The following is a 23,829-nucleotide window of genomic DNA, read 5'->3' as shown; positions in this document are numbered from 1 at the left end:
ACCTCCAGCACCCCCACATGCCTTGATGGCATTCCCCATGTCCTCCCTCAGTTTCATGACTTAAAAATATTACTTGTGTGGACTGCAAGACAGTCCTCATCATATTCCACATTTTGAGCTGTGAAGGAAGGAAGGGAGGGAGGGAGGGAGGGAGAGACATTCAAATAGTAATGATGTTTTAGGGTAATGGGGACATCAAGAGAGACCCACAGCCTTGTGCTGCCTGGGAAGGATGCAGCCAGAGGGAGCTGGTTTTCCAACCTGTGCCAGATTAAACACATGAAATGGCCTATGAGTTCTAAAATGCCTCTTCACCACTGCAGAAGGAGGATGGGGGCATTTAACAGAAGGAATACTTTCAAGATAGATTTTTGTCCTGGATTTCATGTTCTAGGTTGCACCATGCTGGATTCAGACTCCATGCAACCAACAGAGTCTGCAACCTAGGTGCTGCAATGCCTGCCTAGGGCTGAGGAGTTCAGTCTCTGGGCTCTGGCTGTTAACTCTTGGTTCTATTTCTATAGCAGGTGATGGAGATAATCAAGATGGTCTCTTCTGTCCTTCAACCAGCAGAAGCAGTTTCTCAAGGAAGGAAAAGCACACAATAGCTCTGGCTCAGGAAAGCATGTTTGTGCTGCTGGAAGCTGGCAGGCACACTCCGGGACTCTGGCTTTATGGATCTGCTCTAATCGTCTGCTCTTTCGCGCCTTCCCACCGCCAGACAGGAGGGTAGACAAGGGCAATCTTTTATCTTGCCCTGTTAAGTATGGTTCAGACGCTTTGCCAAAGAGAGTAGAGGGTTCATACTGATAATCTGCCTCTAATTTTTTGCCAGCAGCTAAAGCACTGTTTTAATTCCTCTTCATAATTTTTCTGTCATAGCATGACTGGAAATAAAAGCAGCAGGGATATGTTCTTTCCCACAAAGGCCAGGGAGAGCAGCAGCTGAGATTTTCTTTTTCACACTGTGTTTTCCAATAGAGGCTATGGATTTTCTTTTGTCCATTTGCTACCAATCTTTTCCTAGAATAAATGTGGAGGTGGGAACACTCTAATTTATTATATTTAAACAAAGATCTATATGAGAATGAATGGGAAGTGAGAAACCATGTCAGCATGGCTGACAGTAAGCTGATCACTGTTTTCTACAACTTTACTCATTGGAAAAATTCTCCCTCAAGAGCAGCCTGTTGCAATCATTCAGTATTACATTTGAGTGAATATTGCCTTTTGTTTTCCCATTCCCTCTCTGCTGCATAATTTTCCCTGTGCAAACAAATACCAACACTACTGGAAATATGCAAAAAGTGGACTGTGTGAGCATAGACTGTAGTAGTAACAAACATCATATTTCATTTGCAAAAATGCTCCCTGCAAGGATACATTGGCTTAGCCAGCCCACAGTGCAAGACAAATGGTCAGAATAAACCACATACTATAATCTGTAAAAATTTTACTGTATATAACTAATTTCTGCTGGTGAGAGGCTATTAAAAATCACTCTACTTTGAGTTAAAGAAATTAAACTTAAGGGATGCTTATTCATAATTTAAAATAGTTAATAATGGAAACATAATGTGGAAAGAAAGTTATACTCTCCATTTCCATTAAAGTAATAAAAATTGTGATTATAAGCCCATGTCTCACAAAGTAAAAAGCTAGAGCTTTTAAGGCCAGATCTTGCACTTTCATATATTAGTGTTTTAAGGAGAAATACAGACATGTAAATGTTATTCAAGATGTCAGGTCATTAAAAAGTCATTTGAAAGATCCTGCAAAATCTTTTTTTAGGGTTACATACAGGACAGGATGCGAAACTAAATGATAGCTCCTTTGATAAAACAAGTCCTATGGAGACTCTGACAGAATTTCAAATACCTGCTGATATCATTTTTCTGCCATTTGATGTGCTACTGGTATCTAATATCTTTTTTTATTTAATAAAATGACTGTTGCTCTGCATTTTATTTCTAATTAGAGAAAATCTTTTGTAAAATAGTTTTAAAAAGACAATTACTTTCATATTTGTTTCTTCTGGCATATTTAAATACCATAAACAGTTAACACTCCATTTGAATCCACAATGGAAAACAAATATATTATTAAAGGAAAATTTTGTACAAGGTCACACAATTAATAATTCATTCAAGTTAATGATCTCTTTTTTTTAATAATAAATACCTAAGTTACACATACCTCCTTATATATTTTCATTTAATATAGCTCCAGTGTAGCCACAAATAGGAAGTTAATAAATAGTAATAAGAGCTTTATTAATTCAAGAAACTTTCCTAAATATCAATAAATATTTATAATATTGACAAATATTTTAAGATGTAGATAGGTAGGTTCATTTATTTTCAAGATAACCAGCCTATTATCCCATTAGCCATGTATACATATAAAGGAAAAAGGGGGAGAAGTCAAAGATATCTTAATATTATGCAAAGTGGAAACAAAGAGATTTTATCCATACCACTTTTACTTGATTATGCTGTACAACCAGAAACAATTATATACCACTGCTTATTGAATTTGAGTGAATAGGGTGTAAATAATTGTTTTAGTTATATACATAGAAAAGGGCTCTGCTGGAAAAAGAATGGAAATCAAAGGAGGCACAGACAACATATATTTTTCTGCTCCATGCATCTTCATTCTTTCAGCTGGGAATTCAAACAGTAAATTTTCTAAGATTTTTGGTTAGAATTTTTTTCAAATTCTCAGTCAAAAGAGGCAACACATTTTGAGCATCAAGACTAAAAAGAGTCTATCTTGAAACATATTGTGAACCAATGTAGTACATCAAATCAACATCAATGCAAAACTCTCAACGTTTGCATCTTATACCAGATGTCTCCAAAGACCAATGTCAAAACATATTTATAGCCCATCTTATCTACATTCCTCAGTAACCCTGGAGGGTTATATGGTAGAGCTGAGACCAACAAAGGTAAATCTGACAAACGCCTTTCTTTTTTAAACATACACTTTATTTAATTTTCTCTGCCATGAAGGCTTCCCAGAAAAAAACCAAATACTTCATTGGTTTCAACAAGTCTATAAAATAGAATATCCTGCTACTTTAATTCAAAAAACACCACAAAAAGAGAGAGTTTTTCTCCTTTCTTTTCCGGGAGAGTAGGAGGGAATAGAAGACTGTAACAGATCAATATTTGAAGAAAAATCAATTTCAGGAGAATCAACATCAAGCTACTGAAGGAAAGGATGGGTACATGAAAAAAAAGAAAAAAACAGATTTCAAACAGAAAAGGTAAGTAAGACTTGTCCACGTAAAGAGAGTTAAGGGCAATATACTAAAACTTTCAGGGTGAGATTAGGACAGTCAACTAAGGCAACATGCATGTTTGTGTTACGTACATGAAAGAAATTATGAGAAAATAAAGAGGAAAAGGGGGAATCTCCTTTTACAGGAAGGATAATTGCATTTTATGATATACAAAACATGTAAACACTGATTGCCATCTTGAAAGAAATAAAACTTAAAACAAATGCCTGAAGAAACTAGGTTCAATGGCTAAACATGTCTTCTGAAGAACAGAACATCCTGAGACAGTAAGACGTCTGCCACCCACAGGGACTGGTACTTGACCTGCATTGTGCTCCTGGACATTTGATGTTGACATAGATGTAAACAGCTGCTTCAGGACAGAATTTGCCCTGTATCTTTACAGTGGTATGAGTGTGGAGGAGAAGATATTTTACAACAAATATATATCATTTTTCAATCCGAATCTCCTACTTTATCAGTGCACTTCCCATAATTTGTTCCCATATCTGCAGGAGGCAGAAACTCTTGCAGCTTGCTCTACTGCCTGCGGTGACTGAGGCAGCAAAGGGCATGTGGAGAACGGGAGGGAAGGATTAAAAGGGGAAGAGTACAGACTTGCAGAGGTCAGAGGCACAAGATCTGGGGTTCCTGTTTGGGGGGAAAGGACTGTGCAGGAGGAGCGAAAGGCATGCCTTGGGATGGCTCTCATGAGCTGTAACAGATAAAATGCTTCCTCTTTCTTCATCGTTATAAGACAATGAGAACACACAGCTCTAAACTTGCTTGGGTGTCCACACTCTGATGCTGGCCCTGTATTGCTAATGATGGTGAGTAAAACAGAAAAATATAAAAGACTGATAAAAGAAGAGGAGCAGCAGCACAGAAAATGAAAATCCATGAGAGATCAGTCCTGCAGCAACACCAGCAATTGATTTCTGTGACAGTGATAACTACTAATGGGATAGCAGAGTGCTATGTGTTGAGAAATCAGGACTTCAGGCAACTAAAGTTTTAAATACTGAATATAAAGTGGGCCACTGTTACATATTCTAACAATATTAACATCCATGTCATGGAAGGGATCCATGAGGGAGTCAAACAACTGTCAAGCTTTGTTTCAATATGAGTTATCATCAGCTTATATATTTAGAGTTTAAAATTTACTCTAGTTGTAATATTTGTCATTTGTACAAATATGATGGAAAAAACAGCTGAAATCATGATGCAACAGATGACTACACATTTTAAAATTCAGTCAAAGATTACTTATAAAGATCTTTAAAAGAAAATAATTAAACATACAAGACCTATTTCTACCCTTCAAATTGCAGAAATAATGCTTCTGACAACAACGTTTTTTCCTTGATTCTTTCACAGAAACAATAAACCAATGAATATTTTAAAGTTTTTTTTTAAAAAAAAATGAAAATGTATGCTTTCCTTGGTTTTGCTTTTTAGTTTCAAGCCTATAATTCCCTTGGCACATGAATTGCTCCCAAGTGGTTTTCTATGGTGCAAACATGAAACCTCAGCCATGACATACATTTAAAACCGGATGTTTTTGCAATTGCTAAAGGATTGCATAGTTTTTTTGAAAATAAAAGCTGCATTAAAAAGTATTAAGATTATTTTGGTGTTGTGCTGCATGCCTACACACATTTAAATCAAAATCCAATCCAATCCCCCTTCACACTTAATACTTTATCTCTTCACCCATTTATAAAGAACATAGAGCCAGTTTTAGCCTCATAAATAAATCACCATCCCTGAACCATGTAATCTAAATGTCTAAAGCATCTGTCATGTTGCATGCATCTATTATTGACATTTGATTAGGAGGTGTTCGACTATCTTATTTACCATTTCAGTGGGTAACAGGATGAAAAGCTTGAAGTACACAGGGGATACAGAAGAATAATGAGCATGCTAGACATAGTTATTACGAAGCACCTTGTACACTTGAGTCACTTCTCTGTTTCATACTAGTGTAAATCAGATGCAATTTGACCGAGACAATTTATTGAGGCTATGTGTACTCACATGAATAAAAAAGAGGTGGGCCCCTCTATCTCCTGCTTATTTTAAGATAATCAGACAGTAATTGCTTTTGGTTCAAAGAAGTCTGTTGGAGCACTGTGCTATTTCTGACATGTTTTCCACCTTAACTACTGATGTGAGGCATTTTAGTCGGGTATGATACCTCAAGGCTTTGGAGTGAAGTTGCAATACATGTTTAAAGTCCATCGTACCCTTGACTGCTTCATGTTAACTCGTACTCCATTTCCTCTTTAGAGAATACAGGAAGAGAACTTCTAAATGTCACTGGTATTAAAAAGTGTGTTCAGTTTAACCTTTTAAGAAGTACACTCAATTTATAGTTTGCTTTTGAGGTATCATAGAAAAAGGAAAAACCAAAGCATTTTTGGCTTTCACACGTTTGTCAGCTAATTTGATTATTTTTTAAGCCAAGACTTTCCCCACCTTTTTTAACCAAGATTTATTTTTACTCTCACAGCCAAGCTATAATCCTATTAAAAATACAAAAACACTAAGAGGTCCTAATAGAAAAATACTCAAGAAGTGTTCTAATGTTAGTATAACTTCCTAGAATCAGTTACAATTCAGGACAATTTCCTTAAGCATATCTGAGAACTTTGTTCATGCTATTAGCAGTGCTGATGGTACAGCAAGGATTCGGACAGAGTATATTAAAGTCCCAGGATAATACTGTTCCCTGTTGTATTTAGAAAGGAGGGGAAAAAAGATCAAAGCACAAAACATGACTTACTTCCAGTATGATCAGGACATAGACACCTACTAACGTGATGGATGCAACTGTTACTTGTGCCTCTATACTTGCATGCAGGTATTGATACTTCACAGAGAGAGGAACACTCCCAGGTTCCGGTAGGAAAGCTTGAATGTTTATGAAGATGGTGCCTCTGGAGAAAGAAATGGAAGTTTTGCTTCCTTATGAAATGAAACCCCATTAGTTTTTTTTTATGCACCAATTCTATATTAAATATATATACATATATGTGTTTGTCTTATATTTTTCAAATTGCAAACAACTTTCTCAAATATTTTAACTCTCCCCCTCTAGATAGCATTCTCTGGCATGTAACTCAAGTACAAACCAGTCTTGGAAATACATTTGAAAATCAAAGGAAGAGTCATGCTTTCCTGCCCCTCTGAAGAAGGCAGTGATAGACTCTTTTAAAAATATTTTCTTTTTCCATTGCAGTTACATCTATGTAAACTACTATTTCAATGGACCATTTTCCTGTCTGTTTGTTAGCCAACCTGTTTAGTATCTCAAAGGTTCTAGTTGTGATGATTTGCTGATTTCTTCTTGAACTTAAGGGTAGTGACCAGTTGTATACAACCTGCAATAGAGTAAAATTTGGTAATATTAATAAAAATAATCGAGTGATATATGGCTCTGCTCTGCTTTTTTTAAAAAAAAAAAAACTCTTTTTTTCTATCTTCTATGCCTTTAGGAGAAATGTTTGTGAACAAACATTTCCACACATACCAGCTTAAACCCCTTCCACATGAGTAGGTATGTCAGAGGCATGAAGGTGCAGATTCACTGGTGTCCGCACAATTCTCTTTGAATAGCACCACAAACTGTACAGCCCTTAGCCCAGGTCTCCTCTGGCATCTGTGTGGTGTCCCTGTGGCCCTAAGATATTTCTTCTTAAATTCAAATTGCTTGGAAAAAAAGGGAGTTAAAGCCCATCGGAGTGGTGCTTTTATAGCTGATGCTGAAGACACTCTTTTGCTTGCCTTGGCATGTTTGAGGGGGAGACCTGCCAGGAGGACACTAGAGGACTGTGCAGGGGAAAACAGCCAAAGCTGGTAAAGTCTCCACCATCCTCCTGCACGCAGCCATCCCTTGACTGACCTGTCCTCTAAATTGCAGGGGGATTTACTCTCAGAGACAACAATACAGTTCATCCCCAAAGACTGCCTGGGAAAAAGATAACACACATGAGATACAGAGGATGAGAGGCCCAGAAGCAGCCTCCTACCCCTAGACATCACGATGAACAAATGCTAAAATTTGCTCTTCATGGAAAAGAGGGAAAAAAAAACTTCCTGAAACTTTACACTTACTATACACTGTATTCAGGCAAGTTTAGCCACATATGGTCTTCAAATGTAGATCCAGAGACTGTATCTTTTCTAATAAAAAGGAACTCAGGGATACTTAAAACTCAGCTAATTGTAGCCTAAATTCTCATTCCTGTCCTGACCCTGTATCCTACAAAGTGAAGAAAAACAGCTTGACTGGCTAACTTAGAACATATGGTGAAAAGAAATATCTGCGTTCCATGCACATGGGGTAGATTATTTTGGCTAGCTATTCTTCGGTCATGGGAGGACCCACCACTGGTGTGTCAGCAGGTGGTGGGTTGATGGTGCAAACTGTACTCTGGCTCTCTCACAGCAGCAGGGGGATCCCTGGAGATCACTGCCACCAGCACAACTTACAGCTGTTTTTTCATCAGTGGGATGGGTGGTTTAAGAAAGTAATCGCCATTACAGTACTGTTTGCTGTGCTGTGGGACTGTTCTTGTGCTGTAGACAGTGTAAGCAGGAATACTACTGACATTGTTCAGCTGTGCTGTCACTGGTAGAAACAGGCCAATTCACACATACAGAATCAGAGGCGGTTGTTTGTGTGTCAAAATGTTATTTATTCAATGACGAAGCTTACTTTCATTTTTCAGTGATACACAATGACACATCATAAAAGATCTTCTTTCTTTGCTGAATTCTCCGAGAGAGAGCAGCAGGAAATTGTTGCAAACATCATCAACAATAAAAAAGCCTTAAGAGAAATAAAGCCATTAAGTGTGACACATTTGAGAAAAAAAGAAATTGTACCAAAATGTGAAAATGTATTTCAGTGAGTGCAAAAAAGCACTTTACGCTTATTTTTTCCTTTCAAAGGAACACAAGAACCTCTATGCTATGGCCTGTGTGAGGCCAGAGGCATAAGTTTAACAAAATTTTGATACAGGAAGCTAAAGGGAGTCTTACAAAAATGAAAGAAAATGCAGCTTCACTATTATCCTAATACCGTTTCTAAAGCTGACGTTGATATACAGTTCACACCAGGGAAAAGCACAACCTGCTAACCCACCCAATGGTGTTGGATATATAAGTGCTAAAACACATCTCAGAAAGAGTGAAAGAAAATTCGAAGACCATCACCTGCTGCGGGCGTCTCCTTCTTGATCCAGCATCTTCAGTCTGGCTGATTTGTACTACAATGTATTCCTCTGTTTGCTGATCAGCTACATCTGCTACAAAAGGGCCTCCTATATCTAACTTCATCAGGGCAGAATCATGAAAATCTGTAAGATTCATAGCTGTCAATAAAGTTGTTAAGGTGTAAACTTCCAGTAAAAATGAGCATAAGACTGTACAAATTCTAGGGAAAAAAAAATAGAAATTAGTCAACTTACATTGAAAACACATTGCTCACTTAAAATGCTTAGATTTATTCAAAGAACAAAATAGATGCTTGTTTCTTCACCAACTACCACTATTTTAGCCTGGCGTCCTAAGAAAACAGGACATATAGCATCACACTGGCTTTTGAGATCACTCACAGTTTCAGCTGACACTGTAGATGTAGGTACAGATCTACAGCTAACACTGTAGATGCTCCAAAATATTTTATGAAAATCCACAGAGATAGAGCAAAGTAAGGCTTTTTAAGCGCCTGTACTAGATGAAAAGCTGTATCATCAGATCAACAACTTAAACGTCACAGAATTGATACAGGTTTTGGAAAACGTGGAAGCTGCAACTGCAGGAAAAACTAAGTGAGAATCAATGGCCTATTCATGCTAGACAAATTTCCTCTTCGGCCAAGATTTCTCTCTTTCACAAATTTTCTAACATCTAAAAGACACACATTCAAGCTTCTCCCAGTCCTCATAATCTCTTTCTCCCCCAGCCCCCTTCTTCTTCCTTTTTTTTTTCTCTCAGATACCTAGCCTGAGGTGTGGTCAATATACATTCCTAGCAAAATATAATTAAAAAGTCAGGCAACCATGATACACAAATCCATTGGAAGCCTGGCTCCATTAGCTCCAGTGCCTCAAGGATTATTTAAACTCAGCAGTGCTAGGAGCCCATTTCTGGCGTGGCTGAGAAAGAAACATCTGTTTGGGCTTGGGGAAAAGGGAAAGACTGATTTTTTAACTCCTTCATGATTGTTCTGTTACTGTAACAGAATGACTCTGCAATTCTTTTGTTACTGTCTGTGACCAGAGAGAAAGCTACGGCATCACCAACAAAAAAACTGTCCTAAGACAGGAAAGAAAAGACTTGATTTTACACATATATGTGCTGTTGAAGTCATGAGACATAAGCACATCCTTGAGTGTCTTAAGGATCTTAACATCTGACATTTAACTGAGCATATTACAAAGAGCAAATTTTTTGGAAAAAAACGTACAGGATTATATACCTAATAGCACCTTCTGAGAAAGAAGCTTCATTGCCCATAGAATTCAAAGATTTTAACAGGAGATGAAAAAACACAATAGCTAGATGGGACCCAGTACAGTGCTGTATCCTGCCTCCCAGCGAGTCCCAGTAAGGCCATCGCTGGCAGACCAGGCCCATGCTCTCCTCTGGCAGGGAATGCTTGGTGGCATTATGCAGAGTTCCTTCAGCTTTAAAGGTGAATTGTTGCATCTTTCCACAGTCTTAGCAGGAAAAGCGCATCTGGACAAGAGATGTCTCTCCCACTGTCACCAAAAATACATCCTAGCAGATCTAGCAGCACGTGACTGGCCCGTGCACTGCAAAGCAATGTAAATGCTACCCTGCTTAGCACAACGAGCAGAGCCACCACCAGCAGGGCCACTCTGACACCATTCATAAACAATGAACCCCTCAAGCATCTATTTGCTTAAAAGAATTGCACGGGAAAGGATTTTAGAGTTAAAAAAAAAAAATGCAACAGATCAGGAGAACAATTCCAATCAAGAGAATTTACACACAGGCCTTAGCAACTGTAAATATAAATTACAACAGTTTCTGAAGGTTTTAAGTGTAACTTGGCATCACAGTTTTTCCATGTCCTAATACAGTGATATTCATCTCCACTGGAGCTACATCTATGTAACTAGAGACATTAATTATACCTTCTGAAAGGCCTGCTGACCTGAAGTCATTAACCCAATGATTTGGGACACTTCTGACAGTCTGCATTTTATTAGGACTGTAGTCAATGATTTATGTCTCCAAAAGCTTCAGGTGCATATAATTATGGCAGCTGCCTTTTAAGCAATACTTTTAAAATAAATCCTGTAATTACCCAGATGACACATTCAGAAGCTATTAAAAAAATGCCTAAAATTAAAGGGGGAAAAAATGAAACCTTATTTTGAAGAATAGTGGTTCCTTCCTCCTTTTCTTACAAAGAGGAGGATACTTAAGATGTTTTTTTTCCATTCCCTTCCATGCATTTATGAAACTGCTAGAAAGAGCCCTAGCAAAAAAAAAAAGGTTCTCCTTTGATTGCAAGTGAAACTGAACATCATTCAAAGGTCTGGATTGAGGCACTAAGAGCTGAAATCCCCTCAGAGTTATCTTTCTCCAAACAATATTTAGAGACTGTCAAAATCCCATTGTTATACTGCAGCAGATCACAACCTTTAGGAAAGACAGAATCAAACTAAACCAGGGGAAAACTTCAACCCCACTTATATAAATCAAAATGAGATTTTTTTTTACCAAGCTGTTCTTCGGAATACTTTTGTTCTGCCTTATCTTGGTTTTATATTTCGCTTAAATTGCCAGAATGTGATCTCTTCTCTATTTTAATAATTCAAATGTGACTTTAACTTATGGGAAAACTATCTTTTTACTTCTAATATTGCCTCTTACTCTGCAATTTAACCATGATAGGATTTTTGGTCTTTCCTGAGCCTTTTTTACAACATTGCCTCCAATATGTGCCTTTAATGCAAAAAAAATCTCCCTGACGAGATTTACAGCCAGACCTGTCATTTTTTATTTCATTTTAGCTAAGCTGCCTGATTTTTATATAGTTCCATTCTTGAAATTATATTACTGCTGTGAACTATTTTGCTCCTGTCAAGGGATCTGGGTTTGTGTATGCTTTGTGCAACATGACACCATGGCTTGCTTTATTTACATTTGGAGCCAGTTCAGGTCCACAGCTCGAAACTAAACTAAGAGCTGTTTTTCCTCTTCTGGATTTGCTGACTTACTGCTCCTAGAAGGGTTGGAAGGGTGTCTGAGAGTCATCTCATGTCACTTTATTTTTTGTAGCTTATGTAGATAACATGATGGAATGTGATGCAGTGGCTAAACATTTAAATTGTCATTCATTTACCTAAATTTATACTTCTACACTGTGGACATCTGCATCTGAGTTAGTTACTCTGCTTCCTTTAAAATCAGTGAAAAGAGGACACTTTTAGGATGTAATTCATTGTCTGATTTTAGACCACCACATTAAGTTCGAAGGAATCACTCATTAAAAGCATCTATTCTCTCTATTAACTATAAAGATACCCTAGGATGACTAACTCAGGGGTAGCTGAGATGAGTCATACCCTAAATACTGAGTCCCTGCTTCACCCTCCATCATGGCATTTATTCAGTATGTGAAGTACTAACTGAAATGCCATGATTGACAGAAATACTCTGTCACACTTCCATGCAGATGGCTGACTTCATGCTTTCTTTAACATCTGCTTGTATCACCTACTCTACTTACTATGAAACGTACTTTGAGATTCCTATGTTGGAATCCACTGATTGTCTTTCACCAGGTCTCCAAGGTACTTATTATACCATTGATCCTGACTTATGACCAGGCCAATCATGCTAGTTTCTTAAGTTTATAACATTTTAAAGGATACAAATACATTTGACCTGTATCTTAGTATTTACTTTCATGTATTGTCCTTAATTGAAGTTATTTCTACACTGATCTTTGAAGTTTTCTCTTTTAATCTTATAGATTGCTATCCCATCCCTATAGTGAGGATATTTTTACATCGTCCCTTCACAGTGCACCATGCTGAACCACATGCTTTTCTGTACCTGCTAGGTTTCCCCATCTGAAGAATGCTTTATAGCTTTCTTTTTTCTTTTTAAAGCATCGGCTTCCACTGGAACACACCCTTCCTCTATGCACCGCCTCCATTGCAGAAGTTTCCTGAGTTCTTAATAAACCATTCTTTCCTATAGCATTTTCTCAACCAGGCCTTCAGATTCTGCTTCATTGGCTGCCTCTACATGTGGTCCCGGTCCTCAGCTACCTACTTCATAGCTTGAACACTGTCTTCAGGACAAAATGCTTGCTACAGTTCCAACAACATCAACAAATATAAAAGGTTTTTAAATGTGTTCTGCAATGAAAAATGACTGAGGAGTATCTGACAGTATAGGACTATGGTAGCAAAATAGAATAAATTCAAAGGGATTAGAGAACTAGTTTCATTCGCTTGCTTACTTTATGCTCCCTGGGAGAAGAATCTATCTTTTCAGGACCTCCACAGAGTTGGAAAAATATATTAGATTCTGAGCATACTTTCTGCATCAGTCTCTTTTTCTGTATATACTTCTGGTTCAGGGACTGGGAAATATGATTTTTTTCAGTACCATTGTTGGCCCTGGCATTATGATTACAAGTTTTCCTAGTGACTTTTTTTTGCTCCATAATTAGCCCATTTGCACTCATCATTTAAACTCATGCAACTTCAGTCGGGAATCTGATAATAAGGTCAGCACATTTAGCCATCTTATGTCTTCTTGGTCTAAGCCTCCCCCATCACCATCAATATGTGGAATTGTTCTAAGAAGTTCCACTGAATTCAACTAAAATGAAAAAAAATAGCCTTAGGGTTTAAGTTTCAATATATTATTACAACTGCAGTACATCTATTACTTTCTGAATTTGCATTCTTAATTCTGGACTGAGCATCATGAAATCTCTCTGAGCTGCTGAGGAGGGATGTAAGTCACTGAAAATGGGCGCTGACTGATCAGTGTGATATCTCTGACTTCATCTTATTTGGACTGACTGTAGATCCATTCAGCCTTGACTTGAGATGTTGTATTTCCATTAAATTTTGTGTTCTGGTGGTAGCACTTAAAGAGCAAGTGAGTAAGAAACCCTTTACATTAGGTGCTGTGTAAATATATACCTTGCTAAGTGTCAGTCCTCACTCCAAAAAGTTTGATGATGAGATATCAAACAGATAAAGCAAACAAGCAGATCAGGACTGGAAGGATTTAAACATATATGAAGAAAATGCAAAATACTTGGCCAATCTGGGAAAAATTCACAATCCACTGCCTAGTTATTATCAGATTTTGGGTACAAGAGAGGTAAGTTTTGATGAGCAGTTCAAAAAAGGAAAATGAAATTGTTTTACCTAGACTGACTAAACTCTGCCTTACATACAGGAGGAACTGACACAGTGCAAAGGCTTTTGAAAGGGAAGCAAACAAGAATGTTACTGAAACACTTATCAGGGATAGGGTAAAGATGGAAATTCACAGCTCAGTGAGCTAGGTGTGAGCCTATTGTCTTAGAAATGTACTGGAAGATGTTATACCTTTTCTTATGAAAAGCAAACATTTCTGGTATTGAGAAGTGCAGAAATAGGAATAATTATGTCAAAGGCAGTGTAAGAAAAGAAAGCACTATATCAGGAAGACACAGACACATTTTTAAATGACAGTGAGCTAGTGCACAGTTTGATTGCATAATTCCTTATTAGCATCCATGAATCCCCATTACTTCATGATTTCAGAAAGCCTAGCTCTATTCCAAAGGCTACTGCACAGTTCTGTTCCAGCTGACTCTTCCACACTGTTCGAGTAAAATTAAAAATTTTACTTAGGCCAGGGCAGAAATTATTAGAAACACAGTACAAGGAGAAGTACAGGAACAAACAGTATATTTAGCATTTCAGAACATTCTTCAAAATTAAAAACTTATGTAGTAAGGGTCAAGTGAAGAAATACTTCTTATTCTTTCTGTGGTTACCCAGTTAATGGAGTGAGGTTACTTGAAGGTTTAAATGTCCAAACAGTTAGAGAAAATAATGTTTTAGAATAAGTACTTGTAACTAAACTAAGAAATGCTGGGATTTATTCAGACTCTATATTTCTTCTGTTTTTAAAACTGCTTTCCAAAGGCACATCATCTTATTAATTATTGATGCCTCCTACTTAAAATACAGCCTCTCAGCAAAGACCTGAAAATGTTTCACAAATTTTCTCTAATAGGGTTATTGAATCTTGCTTCCTGCAACAGAGGGTCCTCCAGTCAGACTCTAACATAAGTCTAGTTCTCTCCGGTATTAGAGAATTGACTGTTAGAACTTAAGTCAGTAAATCACAAGTGGTGAAAAAAAGGCACGATATCACCACTACTTTGAAAATTATACTAAATCCATTGAATCTGGATCTGGTGCCAATAGGGAAACCAGTATTAAAACACATCTTAGAGACTCAACAAGCTTCTATTAATTCACAGGAGGCTACGTGTTGTTTTCCGAAACTGCAGCAACCCACCTTAGAGCTTCATGACAGGTTTGTATCTAATGGAATGGTCAAAGCAAAGGGAGATACAAGTGAGCTTATAAACAAGAGACAGAAGATAATGGGAAGGAAAACAACTAAAGTAAATCCAAGCAAGAGATAAAAGTAGAAAAACACCAAACAGAACTAGAGCAAATGGAAAAGAAGTGGAGAAACATCATATGGAAAGCAGGTCACCCCCACCCCAGCAGACACAGCTCTCTCCCAGCAGTCAGAGACAGAAAGGTCTGCCTTCAAGCAAATCTTAAATCAAATAGGCATGACAGGAAAACCACAAATATCTAAGTGAACCTAGGATGATGTAAAGGATGTGAAGCCAGAAGTATTTCCAACTTTGTTTCTTTTTTTTTTTCAGATTTTTCTAGAGTATGCAGACATTGTGTGCATGAAACCACACAAACACAACACACATGTCCATGTGCATGGGCTTTTATGAAAGGAAATAGAAATGGAAGGATTTCTTTAAAAAAATAATCAAGCATACAGTAGTTAGTACCCGTTCAGTACTTCTTAACAGCTTTTAGGCATGAACAAGTGGTAAAGAATGTTCATTTGCATAATTCAGCATTATATGAGCTAAGTCACTTGTTTTGCACCCAAAGCAGTCTGATATAATAACCTCTAAGGGTTTTGTGACAAGGACTACTGCAGCACACCTGCCAGTTTACCAAGAAATTGCTGTACACATTCAGAGAGGAGCTCCTAATGTCTACTGGGAATACTGCAGTCTGTCAGCCAACAGAAATCACGTCTTAGACATTGCTCTGTGAATAGCTAACATTATCCAAGCCTAGCCAGAATGGTGAATACTTTCTTCACTATGTAACAAAGTGGAGGATAAGCATGTGAGTTTACATCCACACAAATAAAGACTGGCAGCCACAGTAAGATGACGTTCAGAATTGCTCATGCCTTTTCCAAACCTCATTTAGATATTCAATCTTTCTCCTTGACCCTTCTGCTTGAATTACCATGTCACCTTGAAAATGAAGCATGGCTTTGCTGCATTGCTTACCTCTTATGCCTTTTCTCACATATCAGTGAATCTCAGCATAGGAGTGTAAGGACAGAATGTCCAGTTTTCGACACCTATGACAAAAATTAAGAAGTTTCAGCTCTGGGTTTGTTGAGCAAGGAAATGGAAAGACATCATTCTAACTGTCTGACAGCTGTTTGGCTAAACGCATCCTGACATGATAGGTAAAAAGTGAAATATAGGAACACTTGTTAGTGCTCGTATCACAGTGTCACCAGTGCTTCTCTGGAATAAGCAAAAGGAATAACTGGTTACCAAGTCACTGTGTACAATGACACAAACAACCCAAAATCTGAGGAGAGCGAGCAAATCCCCAAATTATGATATGACAGTTGACTGAAACTTGAATGCAAAGACTTGCTGCCAATATACCCTGATTTAACAGATTGGGCCATTACAGCCCTGATGCTGTCCATGACAACATATATACAAATAGGAGCTTTCAACCACAGTTTCAAGGACAAAAATATTGATGTGAACAGGATACTGGTGGGCATCTGCAGTTGATGTTGTCACTGGTCCTACTAGCTCTTCACTTGCTTTCCTCCAAAAAGCAATCTCGACATCTAATTACTATAAATGACCCTTGAGTGTTAATCTTTTCTTCCTCATTTACCCTACTAATAATGGTGTGATATTGTGCCATTATTGACAATGGCAAAAATGCTAGAAGCCAAATCTATTTAAAATGAACTGTCCCTTCTCAAAGCTGTGGACCTGACCAGTCAAATAGAAAAATTTAGCACTTCAAAAATTAAATCCAGTTGTACCTTCTTAAAACAAGCAAACACCTACCAGATGGTTCTGAAACATGTCTATAGTTGAATCACCATCTAAGGCTAGTGGAGTAAGAACCAAAGAAATTGTGGCCTGATTAAACTATAAAAATGATGGGAATTAGAAATGGGATTTATTTGCAAAAGCTTTTGTTTGTTTATTAACTGACTGTTCATCCCTGAAAAACTTCTCACATTCAGGTCTTCATTCACCTGCAGAGAATCATATTTATCTCTGGTTATTCTACTGCTTGTTCTCTGGAACAGTTCCTTGACAGTCGGCGGACTTAAATTCACTATTGAACAATTTATGCCTGGAAAATTTCTAAGGGAATCTGCACTTCCACTGAAAAACTTCTACAGGTCCGTAATCAAAACATATGACTGGGCTAAGCTGTTATGGAAACATATTTGTGAATCAGCTACTTTGCTGCTTTTGAAGGAGGTCACTGGCTAGCATCACAATCCACACACGGCGTCCAGACTGGAGCAGGGAGTGTTTGCTGCAACTGGGTGCATGTCCTAAGCATGGTCTCAGCTATTTTCTAGGACTTGATCCAGCTGGGCTGTGACCCGTTTCCACGGTCCACACTCTTGGCTTTGTACAACGAGACTGGACACACGGTCTAGATGGAAACCACGAGTTCTCCCAGGCAGGTAGATTCATTCAGAATGACTAGGGGAGCAGGACTGTGGCCTACATCGAAAGGGAAGTCTAAGTGCAGGCTGGGCTGTGAAGACACTGAATTCTTTAAGGGTATAAGATAGAAAGCAGCCTTTCAACCAGTTTATCAATGAAACTTGAGTTCAATTTTTTTGAGAAGGATACAGAAGCTTTCCAGAGATGATACAGCCAACATCTGCCAGGGCACACCTTGATCTGGATAAATGCCAAATAAAATCTAGGGCAAGATAAAAACCAAAGATGCATTAAACAATATTAATAAAAAATTGCAAAATAAAGTTTATCTTCAGCATTTTCAGGTATGTTTCCCCACAACTGAAAATCTGCCATGGGACACATAACAAGGTCAAACAATGTTCATTCCCTAAACTTACTGCCAAAGTCATATACATGATTTATTTTATTCAATTGCCTCATAGAACAAACTTGTAATCTTAAGTATCTATCTGGAAAGCAACACTCCCATCTGAGGGAATACAGAAAGTCATTTTTTCACCCTCTGATACAGAAACCTGGCCAGCCAAAAATGTGTTCCTCACAGCAGTTAAAAGGATAAATTCCAACCTTCTGAAATGCTTTGCAAGTTTTGCAGCCAAAGGCTTTGTTGATTTCAAAGATTTCAGCAGCAGAGCGCTGCGCTCCAGCAACCCTGGTGGCTAGCTGCCTGCCTCCTGCGACGTTCTGTCTTTCACACAGTGGAGCGCTGTGATTGCTGGTGCATGCTCCCTAGCACATTTTTTCTGACAGCTCCTCTGTTTCCCAGAATCTTCCAGCTGTGCTATTTATGTTGCTACTGCAGAGCAGTGAGTGGAGAGGAGCCAGGAGAAGAGCCATTCAACATCTGCCTCTAGCTGCCTCACAGCATCACAAGATGAGCAAATTTAAAAGCCAATACGGTGATGCTCTTATGTGGTGACAGAAGTACAACAAAGACTAAGAACAGCCCTAATGGGACAGGGGGAGGAGAGGAAGAGGGCTGTGAAATGTTAGGAATGGGAAAGCAAAACAAAAAGCATGCCTGAAGTCACAGGCAGAAGGAGAGCATGTTTCTTGGAGAAAGATGAGGACAGCAAGAGGAAGAATGGAAGAATACAGACTGTTGAAAGGGAACAAAGAGTGCACAGGAGAAAGAAAGAACTGAGAATGAGAGAGATTTTTTTAAAGATATGCTGGGGTTTTTGGTCTGCCAAGAGGACACAGCTATATGCTGTTCTCCTTTCTTCTAGACTTTCCTTTCAGTCCTCCTATTTCAGGGAGGCCCTGCCTTTCCTCAGTGGCTGCAAGCACTGACTGACAAGAGTTACTCCCTGTTGCTGTATTTCAACAGCCACTCAGGAACGCAGAGTCCACAAAAGATTTTATACGGTTTATTTTCTTCCATGAGAGAATGGCCATTTAAATGGAGGAGGTAAACATTTTGGCAGAGGGAAACCTATGAACATTCTGCAGGTTTTAAGTAGTATCTGAAGACTCATGCTAAATTCAATATGGAACTATTAATGACATATAAATTTGAGTTTAAATTGCCTCCTTGAACTCAATGCCCTACCCTACCACATCGTCCAAGGTGGTGACTAGTACACCGATGAGTGGTCCAAGCACGTATAAGGCTCTGCACATTATTTTCATTTTTTGCCATCGTGTCCCCATCCTTAAAACATTATTTTATTAGCTAAGACCAAATATCACACCTCATTTTGAACTAGTTGTAAGGAATTTAATAGGAGGGGGGGAAAAAGGAAAGAATCCAATACTTACAGAGCAGACAACTACAAAGATAAAAAGGCCTGAAACTTTTAGGAATTTTAGACAGCATCTGAAAGGTAAGAAACATGTATTTATTGAAAGATTACTTTAAAAAATCCTTTTTTGTCCTCTTAATAGTTCTTCCCTTTCAGCAACATCATGCTAAGTGCTTATGGGTGATACCATATGGTCTGTTTCACAGTACAGACACCACTATAGATGGTCAGCAAGGGCTTGGGCTGTACAAGTGACTACAAGGGCCGCCTGCCCTCGCTCTGCTGTCAGCCTGATCTCACAGCATGGGAAGGAGGATTTGCCTCTTGGGAAACCGGAGTGAAGCTGCAGCACGAGCTGGTGCTGGGATGCAGAGCTGCTTGTCTCCCGCTGTTGCTGGCTGCCTACAGAGCCACCCCACCAGCTCTGCTGGTGTCACCATGGGGAGGGATGAGCTGCAGACCCTTTCCACCATGGGGCAGAAGGATCAGTGTTACCAAACCTCCAGGGAAGGAAAAGGGGATGAAGGGGGGCAGGAGCCAAAGCCAATATCACAGACACCACAGTGCTAGTCGCAGCTAATAACATCAGTGTTGCATGTCCCCAGCATCAGACTGTGGCCCATCGCAGGCAGTGTGTGGACAGTGAGTGCTCACACATACTCTAGCCCAGAGGGGGCATTTCTGCAAGGACTGATCAGTGGGAAATTCTTCCGAAAAATCCCATGGTTAGCTTGAAAGCCCAATTTCGCATAAAGTACCAATATACACAGTCACAGACCAGTTAGTTTGCACTTCCCTCTAAGGGGCCTACTTTCATAGTCCTTACGAATCCAAAACTGGTTTGAACATCAGTGGAGTTTTCCTTACACAAAAGCTTAAAGACAGGGCTCTAAACACATTTTACTTGTTGCATAGAGTGTTATCATGAAATACTTCATCAAAAATTGGAGTTCTCATTATGCATCCTTAAAAGTATTAGGAAAAGACAGTTGGAAGATGGGAAGAAACTTTAAGAATCTCTCAGTTTTGAAAGTATCTCTTTAAAACAAATATATTTCATGAGCATCTCTAGATAAACTGACAAGAAGAACTAGATTTTTTTCCATAGCACATCTGTGCACTTTGAAGGAATTCCCACATCTAACTCTTCAGTGCAATCAAATATTCTGAAGTGTCAGTGCTTACTATTTAGTGTGTTAAGTAAGAAAAAGTCTAAATTAAAATTTTAGATGTAGAAAATGTATGTTCTTGAATAAGAAATCTTAAGACTTGTCAATTTTAAATTACCATTTTTGTATCTTACCATAAAAGGCAGCTCAATAAATTATTTTCATGTTGCCCACAGTATGTTACACAGATATCTTGATTTAGAGAATGACTTGCCCTTATTACATCTTTTTATTAATTGAAGCCATTGATGTTCTCATCCTATTTTTTCAGAAGTAAACATTTAAAAGTTGCATTGCTTTCCTGACAGAATGACAAACATAGGGTTTGATTTAAGCCTGATGATAGCAAGAAGGAATACATTTCAAGTTACTAGGATAATTAGCTGAGAAGGGAACACTGCAATAAATAGCTGCAGTGACAGATGCTGTAGAACGAAATATTAAAGTAGAGTAGTCTGAAGAGAGTCGGAAATATTTTTTAATCACAGTGGAAATCAGTTCCTAAGTCAAGTTCATTGACTGAAAACACTGTGAGTAACTGGAGACCCATTTTTGAAAATATTGTTTTCTAAAGATTCCTTCTTCTCATTAGAGTTCTCCAAACAGGCAGAAAAAACATTAGTTAATTAAAATATGAGGCCACAATCAAACTGGGTACAAAGGGGCTATAACAGATTTAAATGGTAGAAATTTTATGCAGGCTTTGTACAGAATAAAAATCTAGAGAAGGTAGCAAAGAGGGGAAGTCAGTTAGGTGGGTTCTTTCAGAAACACCAGATAGCCATGCTGTGATGAAAAGCAAGGCAGGAGTGGAGGGAAATACAATAAAGGTTTGAAAAGGGAGGAATGACAAAAAAAAGCCATTATCAGTACCTTGCAACTGATAACTTATTTTGATATTGTGTGATTTATGGAAAAGACCTAATGCCAGTTCTGCCATATATTTTTCTCTTCCCCGCTTGTCTATTCTCCCTGTCTTTACACCACAGTTCTATTTCACTATTTTTGAGAACATATTATTTCATGAATTGCTAAAGCCTAGTCCAGACCGGGCTCATTTCAATGAGTTTGATATTTTCTGTTGGCACTTCCAAATTTTCATTTCAAGTAATAATAATAATTCATATTATTATTGAAACAAAACAGCAATAACTTGATTTTAAGACATAGGAGAAATCAAAAGGCATTAATTAAGCCTTTATAAATTCATAACCACTTGTCTGTAAATAATAGAAACTCATCTCAAGGAGCTGACAAAATATAATAAAAAAAGCTTTTGTAAAAGGTTATTTTGTTAAACGTAGAATTTAGAAGGCTTTTTCCTCCCGTCTGTTTGTTTTCATAGTATTTTGTATTAGGGAAGCAGTGCTCTTAACAGCTTACAGTTGAGAAGTGATCACCCTTTGACTTGCCTGTGTTTTGCAATCTGTCTCTCTCTACAGTTCTAATCTGGCACAGTGATGCAAGTACAAACTCGATGCCAAATGCTCTGCTGATATATGCCTGCAGCACAATCCTATTTGACTTCAGTGGGGAATGCATGAAGTATAAATCTATGAAGAATTTCACCCCCTGTTCTAAACCAAATGATTTTTAGTCTGATCTGCATGTGGTGTCAGGCAGTTTAGGTCCATTTATTATCTTAGTGGAGTTACGCTGATTTACAACAGCCAAGGAGCTGGCCCCATATGTACAACCAACACTAAAGCAACGAAAATAATTCACAGAAAGTTCTGCCAGAGAAATATATTACTCTCCAGAATATAAATGTATGCCATACTGGAAACAATTCATTCTACAGTCCTACTCAGTGCCTTTGTTCCATCAAATACTGGGGGAGGCTACTGAGAGCGTGAAGAAAGACTTCTGCCAAAGTTCTTCACATCTGCTCATATTGTACTAATTGCAGCGATTGAAATTATCCCGCTCCATTTATTCAGCAGGAGAGTGACACTCCACACAATATAACACAAACAATGAAAGAAGGAAAACAATTGTAAAATGACGAGCTAAGACAACATGCATATCGGGAAAAGATGCATGGACATCTTGTTAAAAAGGATCTGCAGATCAACACAGAGATGTGGTCATCCAGTGCTGGGCTCCATGCAAATCTGCAGAGCTATTAGCAGAGGCCATATCAGGGTATGAAACAGTGTTGAAACTCTGGAAGCAGCAGAGAGAATTAGTATCTGAGATCAAAGGGTTTGCTAGTTAAAACCCAGGAGAAAATATCCTGAGGAAATCTGAACTTAAGTACTTCTTGCATTGATATCTTTTGATATATTAACAGATTCATCTTCATTCTTGCCGAAGTGAGGTGGAAGTTTACCTTGAGGAGAGGGAAGTATACTAATGCATTAAAGATACAAAAATGCCTGGTTATATTTTGACTGTGTATGTGTAAAAAGCTACTATAATGATGACAGAAAGACTGTGTTAGATACATAGAAGACTATATACTTGTTTTAATTATAGTGAACTATATTATAAAAGCAGCAAAACACTAAAGAATAAAGCTGTGTAAGAGAACAAGATGCTTACAATAGCTCCAAAAAACCTTTAAAGGGGATATAGACAATATTTAATTTCAAATTTAGAATAGGTGCTATGATTAATGCTTGTAAAAACCAGAGACTATTGACGATTAAGTAGAGTTTTAGTCAGTTTCACCAGAGTTTATTTATAAACTATCAATGACAAGATATGGCCTAAATATGGAATGTTATTCTTCTCATTTGCAGAAAATAAGTCATTTTCTAGACATCTTCACTTAGAAATTAATTAAGAAATAAAAAAGAATGAATAAAGAGATAAATTTGAATTCAGACCTCATCTTTGATAAATTGAACTTTACATGGAGGTTGTCCAAGATTTCATATCTCTCAGAAGAAACAGATCTGGACAAACTGGTCATTCCACTTCCCAGTTGAAACCTTTGTTCAAATTCTGCAGAGCTGTTGTCCCATGAATCATCATCCGTGGTAAAATCTGGATTATGAAGGGCCATGCACCGTAGTCTGTCACACATTTTCAGTAAAACATAATTAAAACAGAGGTTTATTTCATCGGATAACAGATGCAACCAATCTTGCATGTGTTTAGCTTCACTGTAACTGATTTTAATGGAAATACTCATGGAAAGAGATTTATTTAGTACAGACTGAGCTCCTCATGGTGACACAGTTGGGTAGAGCAAGGAGCAAAAACAAAGACCTCGTAATATTTAGGTGCACCGGGTAGAGCTAGCGCTCTGATGCACCAGGCAGACTTGCTTCAGGATTCGGCATGTATGACCCCTAAGGGACCTTTCTTAGAGCTCTGCTATGTCTTCCAGTGCACCGGACACAACAGCTCATCCTTAGAGCTCTCTAATCACCCCAATCTCAGACCTTACATCCTTTCCTTCCCCATTTACAGCCCCTTTTTTCATTCAAGTGCTTCCAAAATAAATCTCTGCTCACAAACCCTGCTGTTCACATTATTTCCCAACAGGCTTGGTGTCAGAATATA

At 38.1% G+C, this 23,829-nt stretch overlaps 1 protein-coding gene across 2 annotated transcripts in view; it reads right to left on the bottom strand.

Annotated features, from left to right (window-relative positions):
* Positions 1-23,829, bottom strand: part of OCA2 (OCA2 melanosomal transmembrane protein) — a 217,772-nt gene that overhangs the window by 137,264 nt on the left and 56,679 nt on the right. For both annotated transcript variants that reach the window (XM_026103160.2, XM_064501789.1), the window contains exons 5-10: positions 23,148-23,336; positions 19,164-19,221; positions 17,550-17,622; positions 8,516-8,673; positions 6,596-6,678; positions 6,081-6,234 (exon numbers count right to left, since the gene is read on the bottom strand). In XM_026103160.2, the coding sequence (XP_025958945.2) occupies positions 6,081-6,234; positions 6,596-6,678; positions 8,516-8,673; positions 17,550-17,622; positions 19,164-19,221; positions 23,148-23,336 (715 nt within the window). The remainder of the gene's footprint in view (positions 1-6,080; positions 6,235-6,595; positions 6,679-8,515; positions 8,674-17,549; positions 17,623-19,163; positions 19,222-23,147; positions 23,337-23,829) is intronic.

This window comes from Dromaius novaehollandiae, chromosome 1 (genome assembly GCF_036370855.1).
Source record: "Dromaius novaehollandiae isolate bDroNov1 chromosome 1, bDroNov1.hap1, whole genome shotgun sequence".
Lineage (NCBI taxonomy): Eukaryota > Metazoa > Chordata > Aves > Casuariiformes > Dromaiidae > Dromaius > Dromaius novaehollandiae.
The sequence above is the reverse complement of the archived record's forward strand: the minus strand, read 5'-3'. Positions and strand labels throughout refer to the sequence as shown.